Source organism: Ornithodoros turicata, chromosome 1 (assembly GCF_037126465.1).
Source record: "Ornithodoros turicata isolate Travis chromosome 1, ASM3712646v1, whole genome shotgun sequence".
NCBI lineage: Eukaryota > Metazoa > Arthropoda > Arachnida > Ixodida > Argasidae > Ornithodoros > Ornithodoros turicata.
Window position 1 is genome coordinate 22,911,488 of NC_088201.1, and position 20,117 is coordinate 22,931,604.

General features: G+C 45.6%; 1 protein-coding gene and 1 long non-coding RNA gene across 15 annotated transcripts in view; one reads left to right on the forward strand and one right to left on the reverse strand.

Annotated features, from left to right (window-relative positions):
* LOC135377649 (uncharacterized) overlaps positions 1 to 19,824 on the reverse strand; it is a 64,073-nt gene extending 44,249 nt beyond the window's left edge. The window contains exons 1-2 of the long non-coding RNA XR_010418164.1: positions 19,618 to 19,824; positions 18,741 to 18,831 (exon numbers count right to left, since the gene is read on the reverse strand). This is a non-coding gene — a long non-coding RNA (uncharacterized LOC135377649). The remainder of the gene's footprint in view (positions 1 to 18,740; positions 18,832 to 19,617) is intronic.
* LOC135377647 (dual specificity calcium/calmodulin-dependent 3',5'-cyclic nucleotide phosphodiesterase 1A-like) overlaps positions 1 to 20,117 on the forward strand; it is a 250,537-nt gene that overhangs the window by 223,209 nt on the left and 7,211 nt on the right. For 13 of the 14 annotated variants that reach the window (XM_064610224.1, XM_064610229.1, XM_064610225.1 and 10 more), the window contains 11 exons: positions 6,908 to 7,090; positions 7,164 to 7,230; positions 7,442 to 7,558; positions 7,753 to 7,893; positions 9,212 to 9,312; positions 9,414 to 9,539; positions 12,327 to 12,431; positions 12,666 to 12,786; positions 14,581 to 14,662; positions 15,452 to 15,580; positions 19,638 to 19,862. In XM_064610224.1, the coding sequence (XP_064466294.1) occupies positions 6,908 to 7,090; positions 7,164 to 7,230; positions 7,442 to 7,558; positions 7,753 to 7,893; positions 9,212 to 9,312; positions 9,414 to 9,539; positions 12,327 to 12,431; positions 12,666 to 12,786; positions 14,581 to 14,662; positions 15,452 to 15,580; positions 19,638 to 19,862 (1,397 nt within the window). The remainder of the gene's footprint in view (positions 1 to 6,907; positions 7,091 to 7,163; positions 7,231 to 7,441; positions 7,559 to 7,752; positions 7,894 to 9,211; positions 9,313 to 9,413; positions 9,540 to 12,326; positions 12,432 to 12,665; positions 12,787 to 14,580; positions 14,663 to 15,451; positions 15,581 to 19,637; positions 19,863 to 20,117) is intronic. The other variant, XM_064610223.1, reaches the window with a different exon arrangement.

A 20,117-nucleotide genomic window follows, 5' to 3' on the forward strand; every position in this document is an offset into this window, starting at 1 on the left:
AAATCAGGAGTGATAACGGTATCATCCCGTGCAATTGTGGCCTTCAGCGTATTACGTGGTAAAGTTCTGTTCCAAGAGTGTGTCCTGCCGATGCTGTTTTGAATTTTCAAGGCGGCGGAGGATCATGACGTTTCCATATACAATGTTTTCTTGCTTGCTCTCACGTTACGAGTGGTAAACCCACGTTTTATACCCAAAAATTTCATGGCAGCACTCCACTGGATTTCTCTTAGTTCGTACGAGATGGTTTCCACAGACCCAGTACTATAATACCCAGTTTTGTAGCTATCTAAATAACCATCACACGCCTATTATCCGTAACCTTATGTTTCACTTTGCGGCACATTTAACCACAGGTGTCTCTAAGGATGGTGGACTACCTGCCCGCGGGTCGTCTTCCAACAGCACCTTACCACTCTTAAGGGGGAATCACTTCTTCAGAAATCTATGGGCGATTTTCGTTCGCACAAGACACGTGAGCGCTCTAAACTATCATCATAAGATTGGTACTGGCGTGTTCTCTTAGCTTTTCTCTAGCCAATGACATATTTTTTGGAGGCAAGGTTGAGCCGTTGATTTTTAAGTTTGGTGCGCGTCTCAAACATGTGCTGCCATCTCGATAGAGTGCCGCACACTAAAATATTTGCGAATTCGGACTCAATACAAATCAACGGATAGTCCTGGAATTCTACAAAATGTGTCATTGACAAGGGCAAAGCAAGGAGAACACGCCAGTACTTCTGTTTTGATGATATTTTACGCCGTTTCTGAGCACTGTGCGAACAAACGTTCTCTATTGTCTTGCGCAGAAGTGATTCCCCCTTAAACTATACCGGGTGTTTCAGTTAAATCCCCGGGCTAAATAATTCGCGAACGGGTGCACCAATCGACGAACTTTCTTTTTTACAAGTATCTGTCAGATACCACCTACGAGCTGCGCACTGTGGGAATGAGTGGGAGTCGCTCATTATTTAAATAAAAATTCAAATTAGTTTCGTAAAAAAAAACAGCTTCTAAAGCAGGGCGCTGTCGGCATTAAAGTGGGTACTACCCCTTTTGGGACCTTCAGTGGACACCTTTTAGAGAAAAATCTGCCACCGAAGCGGGTCATTTGTTGCAGTAATTAATTGGCTTCTGTTTACATATTTTTGTCGCGGCTGGTCGCAGTAAAGCGCAAAAGGACGCTCTTCCACTCCCTTATCCACCAATGAATTACGTCCTTTTGCGCTTCACCGCGACCAGCCGCGACAAAATATGTAATCCGGAACCAATTAATTACAGCAACAAATGACCCGCTTCGGTGGCAGATTTTTCTCTAAAAGGTGTCCACTGAAGGTCCCAAAAGGGGTAGTACCCATTTTAATGCCGACAGCGCCCTGCTTTAGAAGTTGTTTTTTTACGAAACTCATTTGAATTTTTATTTAAATAATGACCGCCTCCCACTGATTCACACGGTGCGCAGCTTGTAGGTGGTATCGGACAGATACTTGTAAAAAAGAAAGTTCGTCGATTGGTGCACCCGTTCGCGAATTATTTAGCCCGGGGATTTCACTGAAACACCCGGTATACTGGGTATCTTTTCACAGTCGCATTCGCAACAGCAAAATCGCCTTGCTCCCATTGTACGCGACGCCATTGGCACACCACACTTGCGCTGCGAAAGGGCACGATATAATCCTACAGTAGGTACCTGGACATTTCGGTATACCTGGCAACGATGCAGCAGATGCAGCAGCCGAGCGTACCGGGTTGGGCCCAGTAGGTCTTGCGTACTTCCCCAGATCTCACGCGCGGTTAACGCTCGCCACTGTGATCAAGAGAATGTGCAAGGAGCTCTAGTTTAGTAGACGCATGTCGACAAGCACGTCATCATTTTACAGGCAACGCCTGCATCGCTGCCCCGGCCAATGGAGACACTGTTGCATCGCTTTCGACTGAATGTCCCCTAGAGTGGCCTCAGAAATGCAATTAAACTGGCAGCTGTTTCCGAACAATGGCAGACACATCAAGACCGATCTTCTGACGATGACTCTCCTTACACCTTCTTCACATTTGAAGCAAAAAAAAAAACAAAAGACAAGTCTGCTGCACCTTAGGAGCAAGAGTACGCAAAATATGTTTCAATGAAAGATGGAAGTCACTGAAAAGGTTAGCCAGCTGTAGGGATCGAACCCACATCTTCTGGATTACCGGTCCAGGGCTCTACCAATTGAGCTAAGCTAACACACCTCCCCCAGCCACTTCCAAGGGCGCGTCATCTGAAGGGACAAACCAGCCACTCTCTCTCACTCATCCACACACATTCATACGGCGGGATCGACGCAAGCGGCAACTGTTGAACATGAGAGAACTGGTGGTCTGAGGCTGGAACAACATAGAAAGGACAAATACATACCGTCGTACAAGTGCATACCGTCGTCAAATACCTCCCGTCGTATGAATGTGTGTATGAGTGAGCAAAAATGTAAGAGTGAAAGGAGGATGAGTGAGAGAGAGTGGCTGGTTTGTCCCTTCAGATGACGCGCCCTTGGAAGTCGCTGGGGATGTGTGTTAGCTTAGCTCAATTGGTAGAGCCCTGGACCTGTAATCCAGAAGATGTGGTTTTGAGTCCTACAGCTGGCTAACCTTTTCAGTGACTTTCATCTTTCATCGTTAATTTCTTAGGCAATTGAGGCTTGTGTGTATTTGTCCTTTCTATGTTGTTCCAGCCTCAGAACTTTCAGTTCTCTCATATATTTCAATGTCTACGTGATCCACAAATTGATTGCCTGAAGGACTTCCCACTTAGAAAATCTGTGTTTCTCAAGTATAATACAGCTTTACCAAGTAGTGCATCTGTGGAACAGTGGTTCAGCATCGGAAGTATCGTCATGGGGAAGAGGAGAGGCAGCCTTACAGATGATAATTTCTGAGGACCAATGGACATTACCGACACACACCGACCGACACACACCCATCAGTGCTCCGAACTTTGGCCTTGACACAACGCGAGGAAAGGTTTCCAGCCAAGACAATGATCTATACTGATGGTTCCTGCTCAGCGGGAAAATATGCAAGTGATTTTCCTGTTGAAGACGTTAGGAAAGGATACCGGCTTTCCCATGGCACATCATCGACGGCAGCCGAATTGCATGGGATCTTCAAAGCCCTGTGCCATATCAGCAAATCTGCACCCAACGAATGGATCATCTGCAGCGACTCCCTGTCCTCCCTCCACATGATCAGTCGAGGGAGTGACACACACCTCGTGTACAAAATCCTTAGCACTGTCACCGACGTCAACCAAGCCGGACACAGTGTAGCCTTTTAGTGGATTCCTTCCCCCTCTGGAATCCAAGGGAACGAGGCTACGGACGAAACAGCCAGAGAAGCGCTCGCCCATAGGACCCTCAGTCCAATTCCTTTCTCACAAGCCGACGCCAAATCATATCTCCGACAACGAATAGCTCAACGATCGGTACACCAGTGGAAAAGGAACCTCAGACTGTCCGACTACCTATCCTCCATAAATCCAGAACTAGATGGTATCATACCTAGAAATCAACAGAGGTCTATCCAAACAGCCGTCCACAGAATTCGCTTGGGACAACTCTACATTCAGGCGACTCTTCGCCGAATGAGGAGATCAACATCGCCACTATGCGCAGCATTAAGACACGGGAAGATACGCTCCACGTAATCATCTAATGCCCGGCACCGAGAAAGACTGGAAGCTGCCCTAAACAAGCTCTCGTGCCCCTTCAGTTTTTTTAAGCTGCTAGATCCCTGGCCCTGCCCCAAATTGCAAAGGAAAGTGGAGAAAGCCCTCTTCGCTTTTCTTAAAGGAAGCGGCATCGCAGACCACTTCTAAACCTGGACTCAAAAATAAGATACCCAAAACCGAGAGTATTACGTGACATTCATCCAAGAGTAACACGCGTTCAAGGCTTTTCTGTGGATACCACCACCCACAAGAAATGGAGCTGCAGGCGACATATGAAGTGACCACCAGCAAACCCCCAATTAAGAAGGAGGAATGGACATTACCAACTGGACTCATAAAACATAAGCATATTGTCCTTGTGGGCGTTCCAGCTGGTCTTTTTTGTGTATGTGAATGTTTGGCGCAAATAAATACTGCATTACCAATGGCAAGAGGCTTTACATTCTGCCATCTTAAGCACATGTAACCGGAAGTAAATCAAAAGTAATTCAATTACCTGTAACTGTAACTGTGTTGCATATTAGTTTATGTAGCTGGAACTGGAACTTAAGTACATTCACAACCGTGTAACTGTAACGGTAATTTAATTACATTTGGTGAGTAACTTTCCCCCAATTCAAGCAAAGAGCGTTTCGCGCTCAAGTCCAATATTCCCAGGACACTGAGGCGGGCACTAAGTTCTAGAGCTTACGGACCTCAGGGAAGAACAGTGCAACTCATCATAGGACTTCCTATTTTCGCTTCCTCACTTTTTCGCACACTCGTGCCACAATAACTTCACTCATTCGTTACTTACTTGTTAATATTTTATTTTTCTTCATTTCTCCCACAACCCCAAGCGGTTGCTAATCACTCAGCTTTAAGGGTCATGGAGTAGACGGATCCATATGCGGGTGTGTTAATTGTCACAAAAAGGCTTACGCCAATTAGAAGCGATAACTGTACCATTCGTCGCAGTGGTATTGGCGCACAGCGTGTTATATACAGTGAAGTTCTGTTTTTACAGTGTATGTATCGCAAATCCAAATTAATTTCATATTCAACTGCTTAAGAGTCCATAGGCAGAAACGTATTTCAACGGACCTCTTGAGGACGTCTTTCTGTCATCAGATATAACAGAGCGGTCTTTATTTCTGAAAAGGGCGCGCTCATAATCTTGCTGCCAAATTACCTACTTCAAAGTTTTTTTTTTTCTGGAACATTATTTTCTAAATACTTAATCCATGAAAGGGAGGCTTAAAATTCAGGTCTACCTGTGTACGTAGAAATAAAGCGGAATTTGGAGGTAGAAAAAGCCTTTGCATATATCTCTTGAGAGATGGCTATTGGCAGGAATGTTTAAATAGCCATTGCGTGTGAATCATTATTTGGAGAAGTAATTCGTACGTACGTTTCAATGGTTTCAAGAACCAGCTCGACAAGCAGATGACGGCAAACGTTTCGCGGCAAAAAAGAAAAAAGGAAAAGAAAAACGTCTAATTTTGGCTCGTAGTTCAGGTTCGGTTGGACTCATTAGATTTCAGGCTGTTCGGGTTTTCCAGTCTTATCATACCTTGTATTACTCGTGCAGCTGTGTACATATTGCATACACTGTGGCAGGCGTAGCGCAATTACAGTGACGTCAGCTCTTGCAAACAAACATGTAAATTTCATCTCATCCAGCTTTTTTCTCCAGGGCTACCCATTGTGAGACTAATATGCTCATGATATTCACTTGGATTACATAATGCTAAACCATCAGTCCGCGGCCCACTAATCGTTCATATCATTCCAACCCTGGTATGGAGAATGGCTGGCATTTCCATGCAGAGCTCTCATCTATATATTTCTTTTCTCATTTATTAGTCAGAGATGAGGAAGTGCGCTATATTATTCGCCATATTGCCTCTCCAAAGCCAACTCTGTCTTTTCGTTCATTCCCAAAGAAAGCTGGCTATCCTTGTTAGATGACATTGTGCATCTGCACCTGTTCGTATCACGCAAAACTTGTTTGAACGGTTCTTCACATCGTACGTGTTGTTTTATTTCTGCTTACTAGCAGATGTGGCGTCTTTAAGAAAACATTTAAGGAACATATCTCAATGTACTTTTTACATAGGATACATATTGGGATTGCTGTCTTTCTATGTACTTACATTCCTATAGTTAGGCTCCCATCCCATTCGGCTGCAGGCGTAACTGAAAACGTACAAGAGCGACTGAAGAATTGTTAGTAACCGTCCTACAACGTTCATGGTCATTTGCATAGCTACCCGAACCTTGTGTAGCTCTCTGGATTTACGTACATAATTTGCATCCTCGCTTCACGAATGCTTGCTGGACAGTAGTTTAGAGCTCTTTACTGCCGTGACGAAGATATCGTAGCTCTCGTTAAAAGGTGGGGTATCATCTGCATATGCAGAAGCTGCTGCAGCGCGTACGCCACTGTGAATCCAATGCAATCTAATCCTAATCCATCCTACTGCGAACGCGAGACCCTAGCGACCCGTTTGCCCTAGTGACCCGTCTTAGTTTTTCGCTTTAGTATCGCAGGATTAGGAACCCACTTAGAACACCAAAAGAACATGTCTCAGCTATGTAGGAAAAGCGCGTGTGTATCTGCTAATAGTATTAGACACGAACACTAAGTGTGTTTCGGACAGGATTACACGGGTCGCTAATGAGTATCCGACGGGCGTAACGTTAGTCACAAGTTCACGTACCCGCAGACTGTACTTGACACCTAGCAAATGTACAGCTGCAATCGTGCTTGTTCTACTTGTCTCGCGTAATGCAGCTTGCAGACTAGTGCAATGAGTACACGTATAATGAGACACTAGAGAGAGACGTGGCCTCCCCTTTAGTCTCAACCTGCAAAATATTTACTTTCGAGTTGAGGAACGTTTCACCAATAAACGTTCGGTAACCAGTGCAACCTTATTACGAGACAGCTTAAAAATGGACAACTACTCAACTGAGCAAGCAACAACCCTTTATGCTGCATGACAAAATTTTATGTGATGTAGAGACCCCACAACGCGTTCAAAAGAACAAAAACAAAAAGACGTGCTTCGACAAACTGGATCGAGAAAGTAGACCACACTGATTCCGCGAATTGCGGGAACCGTTATAGTTGAGTAACAGTAAAAGAAGTCACTCCCCAGAAGTGGTTGCACCATAACTGTGTGAAAGCGTGGGTGACCGCGTGAGTCGATTGTGGCGCAGGAAAATGCTAGACGAGGAGGATGACCTGTCGGAAGTGCAGCCAGATGCGGTGCCCAACGAAGTCCGGGAATGGTTGGCGTCCACCTTCACGCGCCAAGCTGCCACGCAGAGGAAGCGGTCGGAGGACAAGCCACGGTTTCGTTCTGTGGCCAACGCGATCCGGGCAGGCATTATGGTCGACAGGTGAGCAACCGTTTCTCCACAGTGAGTGTCACAAATTGTTTCTGACTATGGGAGATGACCCTTGCTTTTGCAGAATATACAGGCGTATGTCTAGCTCAGCACTCATGCAAATTCCTTCCCACGTTGCACAGATACTAAAGGTGAGGATCGTGCATTGTATATGTGCAGTCAGTAAGAAAAGGATAGACTCGCGCTCATTGCGCAGCGACATCATTGCTAGTTTTCACTCGTTATTAGTGGCCAGCACCTCTGTCATAGTGACGTGATAGGCAGACGCATCCACTTTTTTTGTTGTTATTGTGTGCGCTTTTTCATGAAGGTTTTTTAGATACGTGTTTAAATTTCTTACAGCACGCAGACGAATGGTGTTTTGACGTTTTCAAAATGAACGAAATTGCTAATGGTCAGGTCCTCAGGTATTTGGCGTACGATCTACTTAACCGGTATGGAATCATTCACAAATTTAAGGTAAGTAGAATGTTTCGCTGTACTTGTGTAACTTTTACCGCCAAAACCTTCTCGTCTGTTCCTTCGGTTTTATTGCCGGTACGGGAGACTGCATGATATGATTGCATTCATTTTTTTCAAAAACAAACTGTACTCGGAAGCATTGTACGTAGCACAACCGAGTCCTCACCTGCAACTATCCTCTCATGTTGCAGATCTCATCGGGTATTCTAGAGAACTTCCTAAGTTTGGTGGAACAAGGCTACTGTAAATACAAGAACCCTTATCACAACAACATGCACGCTGCAGATGTCACTCAGACCGTCCACTACATGTTGTGTGAAGCTGGCGTTGCTGTACGTAAATACATTCACGCCTTTGCATGAATCATTATGCTTTTGTATGTAGCGCTATTGCAATGCATGCACTACAATGGAAAATAGTAACTAACTTGTTCTGAGGGGAAGCGCCCTTTGAAGGGCCTTTCAAAGACGTCTAGCCTCTCTGTAAAGCGTGCTTCTCCGCAGAGTGACATTTAACGTGAGCAAGCCCAACTTCCAGTCGTTGGTCTTTCACGATGTTGTTCATTAGTCCCTTAGTCCAGCCCTTAGCTCGGCGCTAAATTGCTAATAATAATGTGCCGTGCAACGCTACACCGTAAAAACAGTACTTCACCGCATAAAGCTCTCGAGGCTAACCATTGTACAGAATCATTATCACTCCTGATTTCAGAAGAGACAATGAGACCATGTGCAACATCAATGCATGGTGTCACTAAGCGACGCATGGCTCCCACTTTCAATAAATCATGGAGAGAGAGAGAACAGCAGTATGAATGATTGTTAGTTAGGAGCGTGTTGTGTGGTGAAGTTCCGTGTTTAGAGTGTGGCAGTTCTCTCTATTTCATGGCATGCACTGCTGCTCTTTACAGGCGTTCATGAGTTACAGTGCATCGTGCGCTATCACCTTTGCGTACGTAAGGGATATGTAGCATTCGTGGTTCTGCGCACGCGCAAAACATAGAGAGCTTCGCGCAATGCGCAGAAACACCACGCTATCCCCTACGTACGCAAATGCGATAGCGTACGATGCACTAAAACTCACTATTGTGATACCAAAAGCTTCCGTACGCAAAGAATAAAACTTTTCTTTTTCGTTTTGACAATGAGCTCTAACAACAAAAACTTCACCGCAAGACACGCTCAGAACCAATCCGTCATTCAGAATAAAATACTTCTCTTTGCTGTTTGGTTGATAATGGGAGACGTACGCTTTTTTGTGGCCATTTGGATTTAAGTGCCTCAAAAGAAGGCGTAAGAGGGATACTTCCCGCTCTCCTTTGAAATAAGAAACTGTAACTGTATCATTCCGCGCAATTGTTGGCGCAGAGTTTGCTATGCGGGGAAGTTCTATTTTAGTACATGTCTAAACTCTGGCGACGCATTCTCGTGGGAATGAATATATAAAAAAAAGAGTAAAACGAAGATGCTACTGCTATCAAATCAAGGCGGAGTATTCCTCCATTCTCATCTCATAAAAGAGGATGCTAAGAGCGTCACTTATTAAACATTGAAAGTGTGAAAACAACCGATTACGCTTATTTCGTCACACTAGTGCCTCTGCGAGATTTCACTAACATATGTATTTTTTAGAATGTGCACTCGAATTTTGCAGAACTGGTTAACTGACCTTGAAGTCTTTGCGACCGTTTTTGCGGCTGTCATTCACGATTATGAGCACACTGGGACGACAAATAATTTCCACGTTATGTCCCGGTAGGTATGCGCCTTTATAACTGATACTGTCTCCACGATATCTCGTACGGTGTGTATCCAGTGAATTAAAACCAAAGCACTTTTCTTCCTCCCTTCACCAGGTCAGAAACTGCGCTTATTTACAATGACCGGTCAGTGCTAGAGAACCACCACATAAGTGCTGCATTTAGACTGCTGGCTGAAGACGACCATAATATTCTGGCAAACCTCAGCAAAGAAGAGTACAAGTAAGCATAGTACGCTGGTTTAGCGCCATTTTCTACCTCTCGTTTATTCGCTAGACGTTGTGACGCGTACTATATCTGCGCCGGCATCATCCTCGCGGCATGTCGAGGAACGAGAACTTTATGCCGTGAAATTCAGTCAAACTTGAAAAAGGCTTTCTACGGGCGTTTGCGGCCGCAAATGTATCGATAATTCCATCTGTATCCAGGCCCTTAAGGCGCTGACTCTCGATTGAGAAAATTGCCGGATAACTTGGTCGAACCTGGGACATCGTTCCGCGTAAGTAGGTCTTAATAAAATGGAGCTTCAAAAAAATTCCGTACTTGGAACATAACGAGAAGACTTAACTATAGCAGGCATGCTGTGATAATTTCTGAAAAGCTGCAGGACAATTCAGAATGCCTAACGAACAGGAACTCGCCCTTTTTTATCCGTGCCTCTCGGTTTTCCTACATCATTCCTGATAGATTTCACAGTGGTCAGCTTCGTAAGCAAATGTACAATTTAACAGCATTAACTGGCCGAAAAGGTAATCAGAAAATTATTTCGTGAGACACCTTGACAGCTGCAGCAATATATATTCCCCCTTCTCAGGTATAATTTCCGCTTTCAAGAAAAAGAAACGGTGTGTGGGTCCCTTGCAGTGATTGAGAACGGGTTCTCAATTGGCTGGTGGCGTAGTCTGACTGGCGCTGATTTACCTGCCCCCTCTGTGTGCTACGCCCCTGCAGCAGTGGCTGACCCCCGCTGCCGGTATAGTTACGCCACTGCATCCATGCGCACTTGGACTTTCAGTATACTCTTACCACATAACTTTACGTAACGCACTGTGGAACAAGCAGCACTGAAAATAATGCCCTTCTGTTTTCTGAGCTTTTGTCAATCACAATGAAAAGCCTTCGCGACCTCCGAGGTTTTTCACTGTGATTTGTTACAAACTCCCCCGTATTTTTGTCCGTTGCAGAATAATCGTATCATTGTACATAGTGGTATTCGCCTTCGTTCTTGGAGTTCTGCTGTTAGAGTGCCCATTGTACTGCTCGAGTAATGTCACTGTCAGAGCAATCAAATACAACCACGCAAACGACACTTCTAAACGCTTCAAAGAGATAACTGCGGGAAACAACCAGTAGCCCATTGTGGCCATCGAAACCGTAGATTCGCTGAATCAGTTCTGCGGTGCCACAGATCGCAACCGGGAGGCAATCGCAAGGGACGTTGGTATCACACAGACAATAGGGAGTTTTAGCGAGTCGTTTGTGCCGGAACCAAACGACCGATCCTGTCGATTCGAAAAGCTTATGGGAAGCGAACTACAGATACTTTTATCAAATTGGAAGAATCGTTCATCCCCAAATGTATTCCAGATGGATTTGAGCAGCTGGTGGATCATTCACATGTTTCCTTGTAGTAAATATGACATATCGCAGTGTAACTTCCGACGTTCCCTTTGTATCGCCCCTGGCGATGAAACTCCCCATTCCTCATCTTAAAAATAAAGTTGTTGTCGTTTTCCCTTTGTGGAAGGCTGCAGCTGAGACGAACAACGTCGGTCATCGTGTTGTCAACGTTCTGTCAAGCAGGCGCCGGCACAGTTGGGAGACTCGATCTCACTTTGATGAATCAGGATGATGTAGGAGGCAGTTCACTTTGAAACGGGTTAATCACCCGTGTGCGAGCCTTTCTCGATAGCTAGACCAAACAGAGAGCGACACAGGGATGAGCACTTTGCATAGCTTTAATGCGCCTTGCATATACAAACAAACTTTCTCACACGGAGCACATGTTCTGGCGCCACAACTGGACGCTGATGCGTGTGAGATGCTCTGCCGAATACGTTGTTACATCCAACAACTTACCGCAGAGGATATACACGATTCGCCAAGATAAACTTTGGGGTTTGTAATGGACATAAAACTAATAAAAACAGTGCCGCAAGGCTAAAGTACATGTTAGAGGACGTATTATACCCCAAAATTTTATGTCGATACTGCCACTTGGTCCGTTTCGCTGCGGATAAATCGTGAAAATCAAAAAAGAAAAGAAAACGCCGCTGCCTAACATTTCCAATCGGCTATACCTGTGTTTGAGCTCATTCCGTCAGATGGCGACACGGTTGAACGCCGGTATTGCAGACTACTTCGCACAGTAGTCCTCTGCATTTAGTTCCACTTGTTCACTTGGTTTCGATATCGTCTGCAACGCCACGTTCGACGGTTTCGCCATATGACGGAAGGAGCTCAAACACAGGTGTAGCCGACTGGAAATGATAGGCCGCGGCGTTTTTTTTTCTTTTTTTTTTTTAATTTTCACGATTTATCCGCAGAGAAACAGACCAAGTGGTCGTATAGATATAAAATATCGGGGCATAATACGTCCTCTAACATCTACTTTAGCTTAACGACGCTGATTCTATTTGTTTTATCTCCGTTACAAACCCGAAGTTTATCTTGGCGAAGCCTGTACATCATCGGCGATAGGAAAGATCTGGCAGTCTCACTGCAACCCCGCTGCTCCGTACAGCCGTCATCTTGCTTCACGATGTTCAATCGATCGTGCTCGCCGAAGACAACGAAACGACTCCGAGCGAGTGGGTAGTTCGTACGAAATCGCGCTTGTTATACAACTCGCTCACCCATTCGTAAAGCGCATGCGCGGCGCTCGAGTCGGTCGTTTCGTTCGGAGGAAATGGACGCGCAAAAACTCCCTAATGCGTTTAAAACTGTACAAAAAAAAAGCAAAGAAATGAAGGAAACATCGCTCACAGTTGGAGCTTTTCTTTCCTGCAGAGATTTCCGCCTTCTGGTGATAGAAATGGTGTTAGCCACAGACATGACGTCTCACTTCCAGCAAGTGAAAACGATGAAAACTGCGCTGTCTCATCACGATATTAGGTAATGGAAATATCAACAGTCCCTTATCAGCTCATTAGTGAGATTTAGTGCATCGTACGCTATCGCCCTTGCGCACATAAGGGATAGCGTTGGCGGTTTTGCGCACGCACAAAACATAAAGAGAGCTTCGCGCAGTGCGCAGAACCACCACACTATCCCTCACGTACGCAAAGGCGATAGCGTACCATGCACTAAAACTCACTATCATCCCGTTATCTCGTTGTCCGCCTTTAGCTTAGACAAGCCCAAGGCACTGTCTCTGCTCCTCCACTGCTGTGATATCAGTCACCCCTGCAAAGAATGGAGACTGCACCACCGATGGACGTATCTTCTCATGGAAGAATTCTTTCAACAGGTATGTGGCGACGAACGTACACGAGTGTAACAGGTAAAGAAGATCTCGTCTTAGAGTGTAAGAGGTGAATGTGATGGAGCCAAAAAAAAGCGTAATTGTTGCATGTAGACAGTAGAAGCTTTTAACTTCCCAACTCTTCTCTAAGATTTCTCCTTAAATGCCCGCTTCACTTCACTTCACGCTTCACGAAGTTCACTTCAAATTACGTTACACGCTGTGTTAATTTCGCACTTGTTGTCGTAAATCCAAACCTTGATACCGTTATGAAGCTATACAATCAGAACTATACCGTACTCTTTCTTGCCTCGGCACTAATTAGTGAACGTCGGTTCGGCTCGTGCATCGGTGCTTTTAGTACATGCCGCGCGTCCCACGCCATGGAACAGTTCCGGCGAAGAACATAGTGCGACTACGAAGCGGACTGATGTCGCTGTCCGAAAGACGCGTCAGTAGAACATTTGTTATTACTGTTGTGGGTTACAACTCAATAAATTGGTATGGAAAAATGCAGCAATGCGCGTCATGCCGCGCATGTACACAACAGTACGACCGGACCCGTTCCAAATCCACACACACACGATAGACATGCGCGCGCTTCTACTGCTGTCTGATTGGATGCCGCCAATCTTTGCTTCCTGAGGATTCCATTGGTTGCCGCAAAAGACTGCTCTGTTTTTTTTGCATTTTTCTTATAAACGGTAGCGCTGTGTGAACTAATTTTGCTTGCATTATACTAATTGTAACGCGGACTTCCTTTGAGAACGAGTTTTGGCATTTTAGTGCCCCTTTAAGATTTCTATAATTTTATCTACGCACATGTTTCCCTACGGCGTGGTCTGCTGTCTTCCCACAACCAGTTCTACGTGCTGGCTACCGAATTAAAATTTTAGCTTCGCCATTTAATTATTTAACCTGAGGATGTAATCATGAAACCGCCCGTGGTCGACGTGAACTACTAATAATTCACAAACGACAATACACAAAGCGTTTCCCATAACCCGATGTTGAATATTAATGAATACACATCGCCGTATAACTATCACCTGAAATCAGCAGCGCGAAACACCGGATGGATCAGCCTCCCCGTCAAAAGATGGAGGCCTGCCGTCTCTCCTCAACTGTACACATCTTCACATCGCTCATGGCCATGGATACTTCGCGGTGTCAACACGGAATTTAACAAAAAGAATTCGCATGAACGGCAATATTATCTGAACAACTCTAATTAGAATATTCTAGTGAGGACTAGTGCCTTTCTTCGGGGCAACAGCTTTTTCCTTACTGCATATTTGATACTACCAGCGCTATCGGGCTAAAGCAGGCTGCAGCAACATAACCGGTGGGGGGCAAACACTTAATATACACGACATGACTGCATGACTAGACACTTTGACTACTGTGTATGTACTAGCTAGACATTCAACCTATTCGAGTTTTCACGCTATGTGCCCTGCTACGCCACGATACATTATTTGCGGGATGGAAATCCTCAATGCGCAACCAGCAAAAATACAATACTGTATTGTCATTCTAATAACATTCCTGGGTCGGCCGAAGCCCGCGTGCTTAAAATAACGTGCGTACTGTCGAACGGAAGTAGAACTATTTCTTATTTCGTACAAGGCTTTCTGTGCGTGACAACGGAAGCGTACCTTATTAGTTTCCTCTTATTTTTCTATTTTTTATTTTTTTATTTTATTTTTTTTGCTTCAATCGCAGAGAAGCATGACGTCTTATAATCAAGGGGAGAACAGCGACAGGGACGCACGCTTTATCGCATGATCTCTCTTTCAGGGTGATAAAGAAAAGGAGCTTGGTTTGCCGTATTCCCCGTTATGTGACCGAAACACGACGTTGATTGCGGAGTCACAAATTGGTACGTTGACGGTTCACTACCAGATTATTTTAAGGCATGAAATGTTCAGGGCACCCTGTACTCTTATAAGAGAACTTCACGGCCCTAGCCAACCATCATCCCGAATGACATCGTTCTCTCCTCTGATTTGTTGAAAACTGGAGGGGTACGCCTTTTTGTGATACTTCTGCAGTCTTGTTAAGTGTCGTGACAAAAAGGCGTACGCCCCACGCTTTCCACAAATCAGGAGTGATGACGGTATTATTCTGCGCAATGGTTAGCCTTTTGCGCGTTATGTGGTGAAGTTACGTTTTAAGGGTGTAGTTGACAGACCTTCAGAGTTATGAAAATACTTTCCATTCCTGTGCGCGATAGTGATTGCCTAATATGGTGCAGAGTACGCTTCATAGTATTGTGACTTTGTACTTAAGCCAATACACAAACACATACACACACACATACATTGGCTGATGATGAGGTGGACGATTCACAGTCAATAGGTGGTTCCAATATTCACAGTAAAACACAGTACTTCAACACCTTCTTTTTTTTTCAACTGTCGTGTTATGTGATGAAGGTTCTGTTCTTAAAGTGTACAAATTTCACCGTTGTTATTTTCGTTGAAAGATCGAACTCTGAAGTCACGTTGATAATAATTTCACAAACTGCACAGAACGCGCTTCATTATCGCCACGATTTCGGACATCAATAGTGAGAATTTGTGTTGTTATCGTAGAAAACGCACAGATTAATCGCCATAAAAAGAGACATCTCTGTTTCTGAACCGCTTCGTACGGCGATATCTTTTAGGCTTCATCGATTTCATTTTGTACCCGACGATGGATGTGTGTGGAGACCTTTTGGACAAAGTCCTGCTTCAACTACAGAGGCCCTCTGAGGACAGGATATCCGAAGAAGATTTTGACAGTAAGTGCTCAAGTAAGTAGACAATTACATCGTCATACTGCATCGTTAAACTGTTGAGATAATTGGAGATGAAAATAAGTTTTTACCAACCGTCATACAGAATTATGGCTTTCTCTTTCGTAATTTGTCGAAAATGAAAGGCGTACGCCTTTTTGTGGCAATTAACAAATATCCAAATTGCTACAAAGAGTCGTGCGCGCCGTTCTCTCCTCAAATAAGAAACGATAACTATCATTCGGGACAGCGGTTGGGGCACAGACCATGTTATCCGACGAAGTTCTGTTTTCATAGAGCATGTTTTGGTGATTAGTAGGAGAGTCCTTTGCGGAATGAGTAGGGATAGGTAACTTTAAACACAGAGTCTGCGCAAGGCCCCTTTCCTGAAGGAAGCGGACTAGTCTGCGAGACTTCGAGTATTTTTCGGTGTCCCTACCATGGTGGTTGCCTGGGAAAATGTTACTGATACTCAGCCTTGGGAAGTCCCTACGAATATGCTTCCCTGGGAAAATGTTACTGATGCTGAGCCTTGAGAAACCCCTAGCAACATGTTTCCCTGGGAAAATGTTACTGGTGCTGAGCCTTTGGAAGCCCCTACCATGCGTTTTCCTGGGGGAATGCTGCTGATGCTCAGCCTTAGACAGCCCCTACCAGTGTGCTTCCCGGTGAAAATGTTACTGATACTGAACCTTGGGAAGTCGCTATCAATGTGGTTCCCTGGGGGAATATTACTGATGCTGAGCCTTGGAAAGTCCCTACCAATGTGCTTCCCTGAGGGAAAGTTACTGATGCTGAGCCTTGGGAAGTCCCTATCAATGTGTTTTCCTGGGGGAATGTTACTGATGCTGAGCCTTAAGTCCCTACCAATGTGCTTCCCTGGGGGAATGTTAGTGATGCTGAGCCTTGGGAAGTCCCTACCAATGTGCTTCCCTGGGGGAATGTTAGTGATGCTGAGCCTTGGGAAGTCCCTAGCAAAGTGTTTCCCTCGGAAAATGTCACTGATGCTGAGCCTGGGGAAGTCCCTACCAATGTGTTTCCCTGAGGGAAAGTTACTGATGCTGAGTCTTGGGAAGTCCCTACCAATGTGCTTCCCTGGGGGAATGTTACTGATGCTGAGCCTTGGGAAGTCCCTACCAATGTGCTTCCCCGAGGGAAAGTTACTGATGCTGAGCCTTGGGAAGTCCCTATCAATGTGTTTTCCTGGGGTAATGTTACTGATGCTGAGCCTTAAGTCCCTACCAATGTGCTTCCCTGGGGGAATGTTAGTGATGCTGAGCCTTGGGAAGTCCCTAGCAAAGTGTTTCCCTCGGAAAATGTCACTGATGCTGAGCCTGGGGAAGTCCCTACCAATGTGTTTCCCTGAGGGAAAGTTACTGATGCTGAGTCTTGGGAAGTCCCTACCAATGTGCTTCCCTGGGGGAATGTTACTGATGCTGAGCCTTGGGAAGTCTCTACCAATGTGCTTGCCTGGGGGAATGTTACTGATGCTGAGCCTTGGGAAGTCCCCACCAATGTGCTTCCCTGGGCGAATGTTACTGATGCTGAACCTTGGGAAGTCCCTATCAATGTAGTTCCCTGGGGGAATGTTACTGATGCTGAGCCTTGGGAAGTCCCTACCAATGTGCTTCCCTGGGCGAATGTTACTGCTGCTGAGCCTTAGGAAGTCCCTACCAATGTGTTTCCCTGCGGGAATGTTACTGGTGCTGAGCCTTGGGAAGTCCCTACCATGCGTTTTCCTGGGGGAATGTTACTGATGCTAAGCCATGGACAGCACCTACCAATGTGATTCCTGGTGAAAATGTTACTGACGCTGAGCCTGGGGAAATCCCTACCAATGTGCTTCCCTGAGGGAAAGTTACTGATGCTGAGTCTTGGGAAGTCCCTACCAATGTGCTTCCCTGGGGGAATGTTACTGATGCTGAGCCTTGGGAAGTCTCTACCAATGTGCTTGGATGGGGGAATGTTACTGATGCTGAACCTTGGGAAGTCCCTATCAATGTAGTTCCCTGGGGGAATGTTACTGATGCTGAGCCTTGGGAAGTCCCTACCAATGTGGTTCCCTGGGCGAATGTTACTGCTGCTGAGCCTTAGGAAGTCCCTACCAATGTGTTTCCCTGCGGGAATGTTACTGATGCTGAGCCTTGGGAAGTCCCTACCAATGTGTTTCCCTGAGGGAATGTTACTGGTGCTGAGCCTTGGGAAGTCCCTACCATGCGTTTTCCTGGGGGAATGTTACTGATGCTGAGCCATGGACAACACCTACCAATGTGATTCCTGGTGAAAATGTTACTGACGCTGAGCCTGGGGAAATCCCTACCAATGTGCTTCCCTGGGGAAATGTTACTGATGCAGAGCCTTGGGAAATCCCTACCAATGTGTTTCCCTGAGGGAATGTTACTGATGCCGAGCCTTGGGCAGTCCCTGTCAATGTGGTTCCCTGTGGGAATGTTACTGATGCTCATCCTTGGGAAGTCCCTACCAACGTGTTTGCTTGGGGAAATGTTACTGATGCTGAGCCTTGGAAAGTCCCTACCAACGTGTTTCCCTGGGGGAATGTTACGGATGCTGAGCTTTGGGAAATCCCTACCGATGTGCTTGCCTGGGGAAATGTTACTGATGCGGAGCGTTGGGAAGTCCCTACTAACCGTGTATTCACACGAGTCAGTTTTCTGCAGGCTGACGCTCGGGCGGCGGGGAACGTCACCGCTCTCTTGTGCCACGTGACCGGTGCTTTGCGCCGCGTCAATGTTTGCGAAGCGCGTTTGCTTTTTGTTTCATCAGAATTGTTGTGCATGTGTCCCATACAACGGCATTGACTGTACTGTGGCCAATTCTGAATTGGAACGCGAACGATGCTCGGCTTTCCCCCGAAACTGGTGCAACGACACACCAGCGCAGCAATTATGCTTCGGAACAATTATGCAATGCATAGATGGATGCCTACAATGCAGTGCTACATAGGATGTTTTTTTCTCTCCGTAAGGCGAACAGACAGGGAATACAAAGTATGAACTTTATAAACGCCGATATTTCTTTCGGTGGACAAACCTTGACTACACATAATCGTTCGCTTGTACCTTTCCAATACATGTATAAAAACAAAATTGGAAGCTGCTCTTCCTACCGGAAGGAAAATAAAAATTGAATTGATTTAATTTAATTAATTATTGCCTACCTGTAGCTCGATATCGCAGCGTCATCGTCAGTCGACCACTTGCCGTCACGCTATCGCGCATATTGGTGTTCACCTTCGAGATAGGCTTCATCTGTGGAAAATAAAATCAAATGTGTCAACGACCATTCTCAAAATACTCCGACAGGCGTTCGGGTCGTCCACACGGCACGTCCAAACGTTCATTCCATGGCGCTTCTTCAGTATCCATTCTTTGGCCCATTTTTTCATGTGAATGCACTCTGCACCATCCACGAGCGCAAGTTTACTCTTTCATTGGTCCATCCTACGCTAGACAGACGTAAGCCCGAAAACGGAAACACAAGGGATCGGGAAACTGACGGCCGTTGGAAAACTGACTCATGTGAATGCTAGACGACGAGCGGGCGTCTTCAAATGCGTAGTGACCTGACTCGTGTGAATACAGGATAACAGTGGTTTATCCGGACCCCCCCTATACCCCCAAATGTTTGGCGACACCCCCTAACTTTTTGACCTCTGCACCACTTAGGGTGGGGGATTGCTATCTCAGCTGTAATGACATGCCGGTAATGATACGTTGAGCCGGTGACGTAACTGTAATAATGACCCCCCTCCAGTTTTTTGCAACTCGCCCCAGCTTGGGATTCTGCATGAACCACTGCCTACTAACATGTTACCCTGGGAGGACGCAAACAACGCACTGATATGCCGAGCGATAACCGGAATCTAGTCCAATCAACCAACCTTAGTGGACCCGTCACTAGCATCAGCTAAGGGATCACACAGTTTTTGGCAATTGTCAATATGATGAAATAAAAGAAAGAATCAGTAAACTATTATCTTAACTACTATATCGTACTATATACTACTATCAACTATCAAACAACTATCCACTTACTATCAACTTTGTGTTTACAGCGGAAAGCGGCAAAGTACGTCAGCGATCACTGTCAGCAGTGCGCGTTGCTCGAGCACCGAGTATTTCGGCGACGAACAACGGTAATGAAGGCAGTAGCTCAGCTGGCAGCAGTGCACCACCGTCCCCACGGTCTGTGTATGCAGGCTCAGGAAGAGAGCTCAAGCAGCCTTGGCTCAAGTATTTGGAAGAGAACCGGAGCATGTGGCAAGAACGTGCAGCACAAGGCAAGTGACATTCGGATGGGTAACAGTAGATAGAGGGAAAAACCTCCAGCCGCGAGGCTTTTCCCTCTACCTCAGTAGCAAAGGATTTATAGCGTTATACCATTACAGGTGGGCCCCCTCACGTGATATTATACGGATGTTATACGAATACTGTATATCGTTAAGCATTATCCTATACAGCCGGAATTACCTCGTTTAGAAACAGACCGAATCAAAAGCCTCGTGTTGAGGCTGTTGTTCTATTGAACGCTGTCG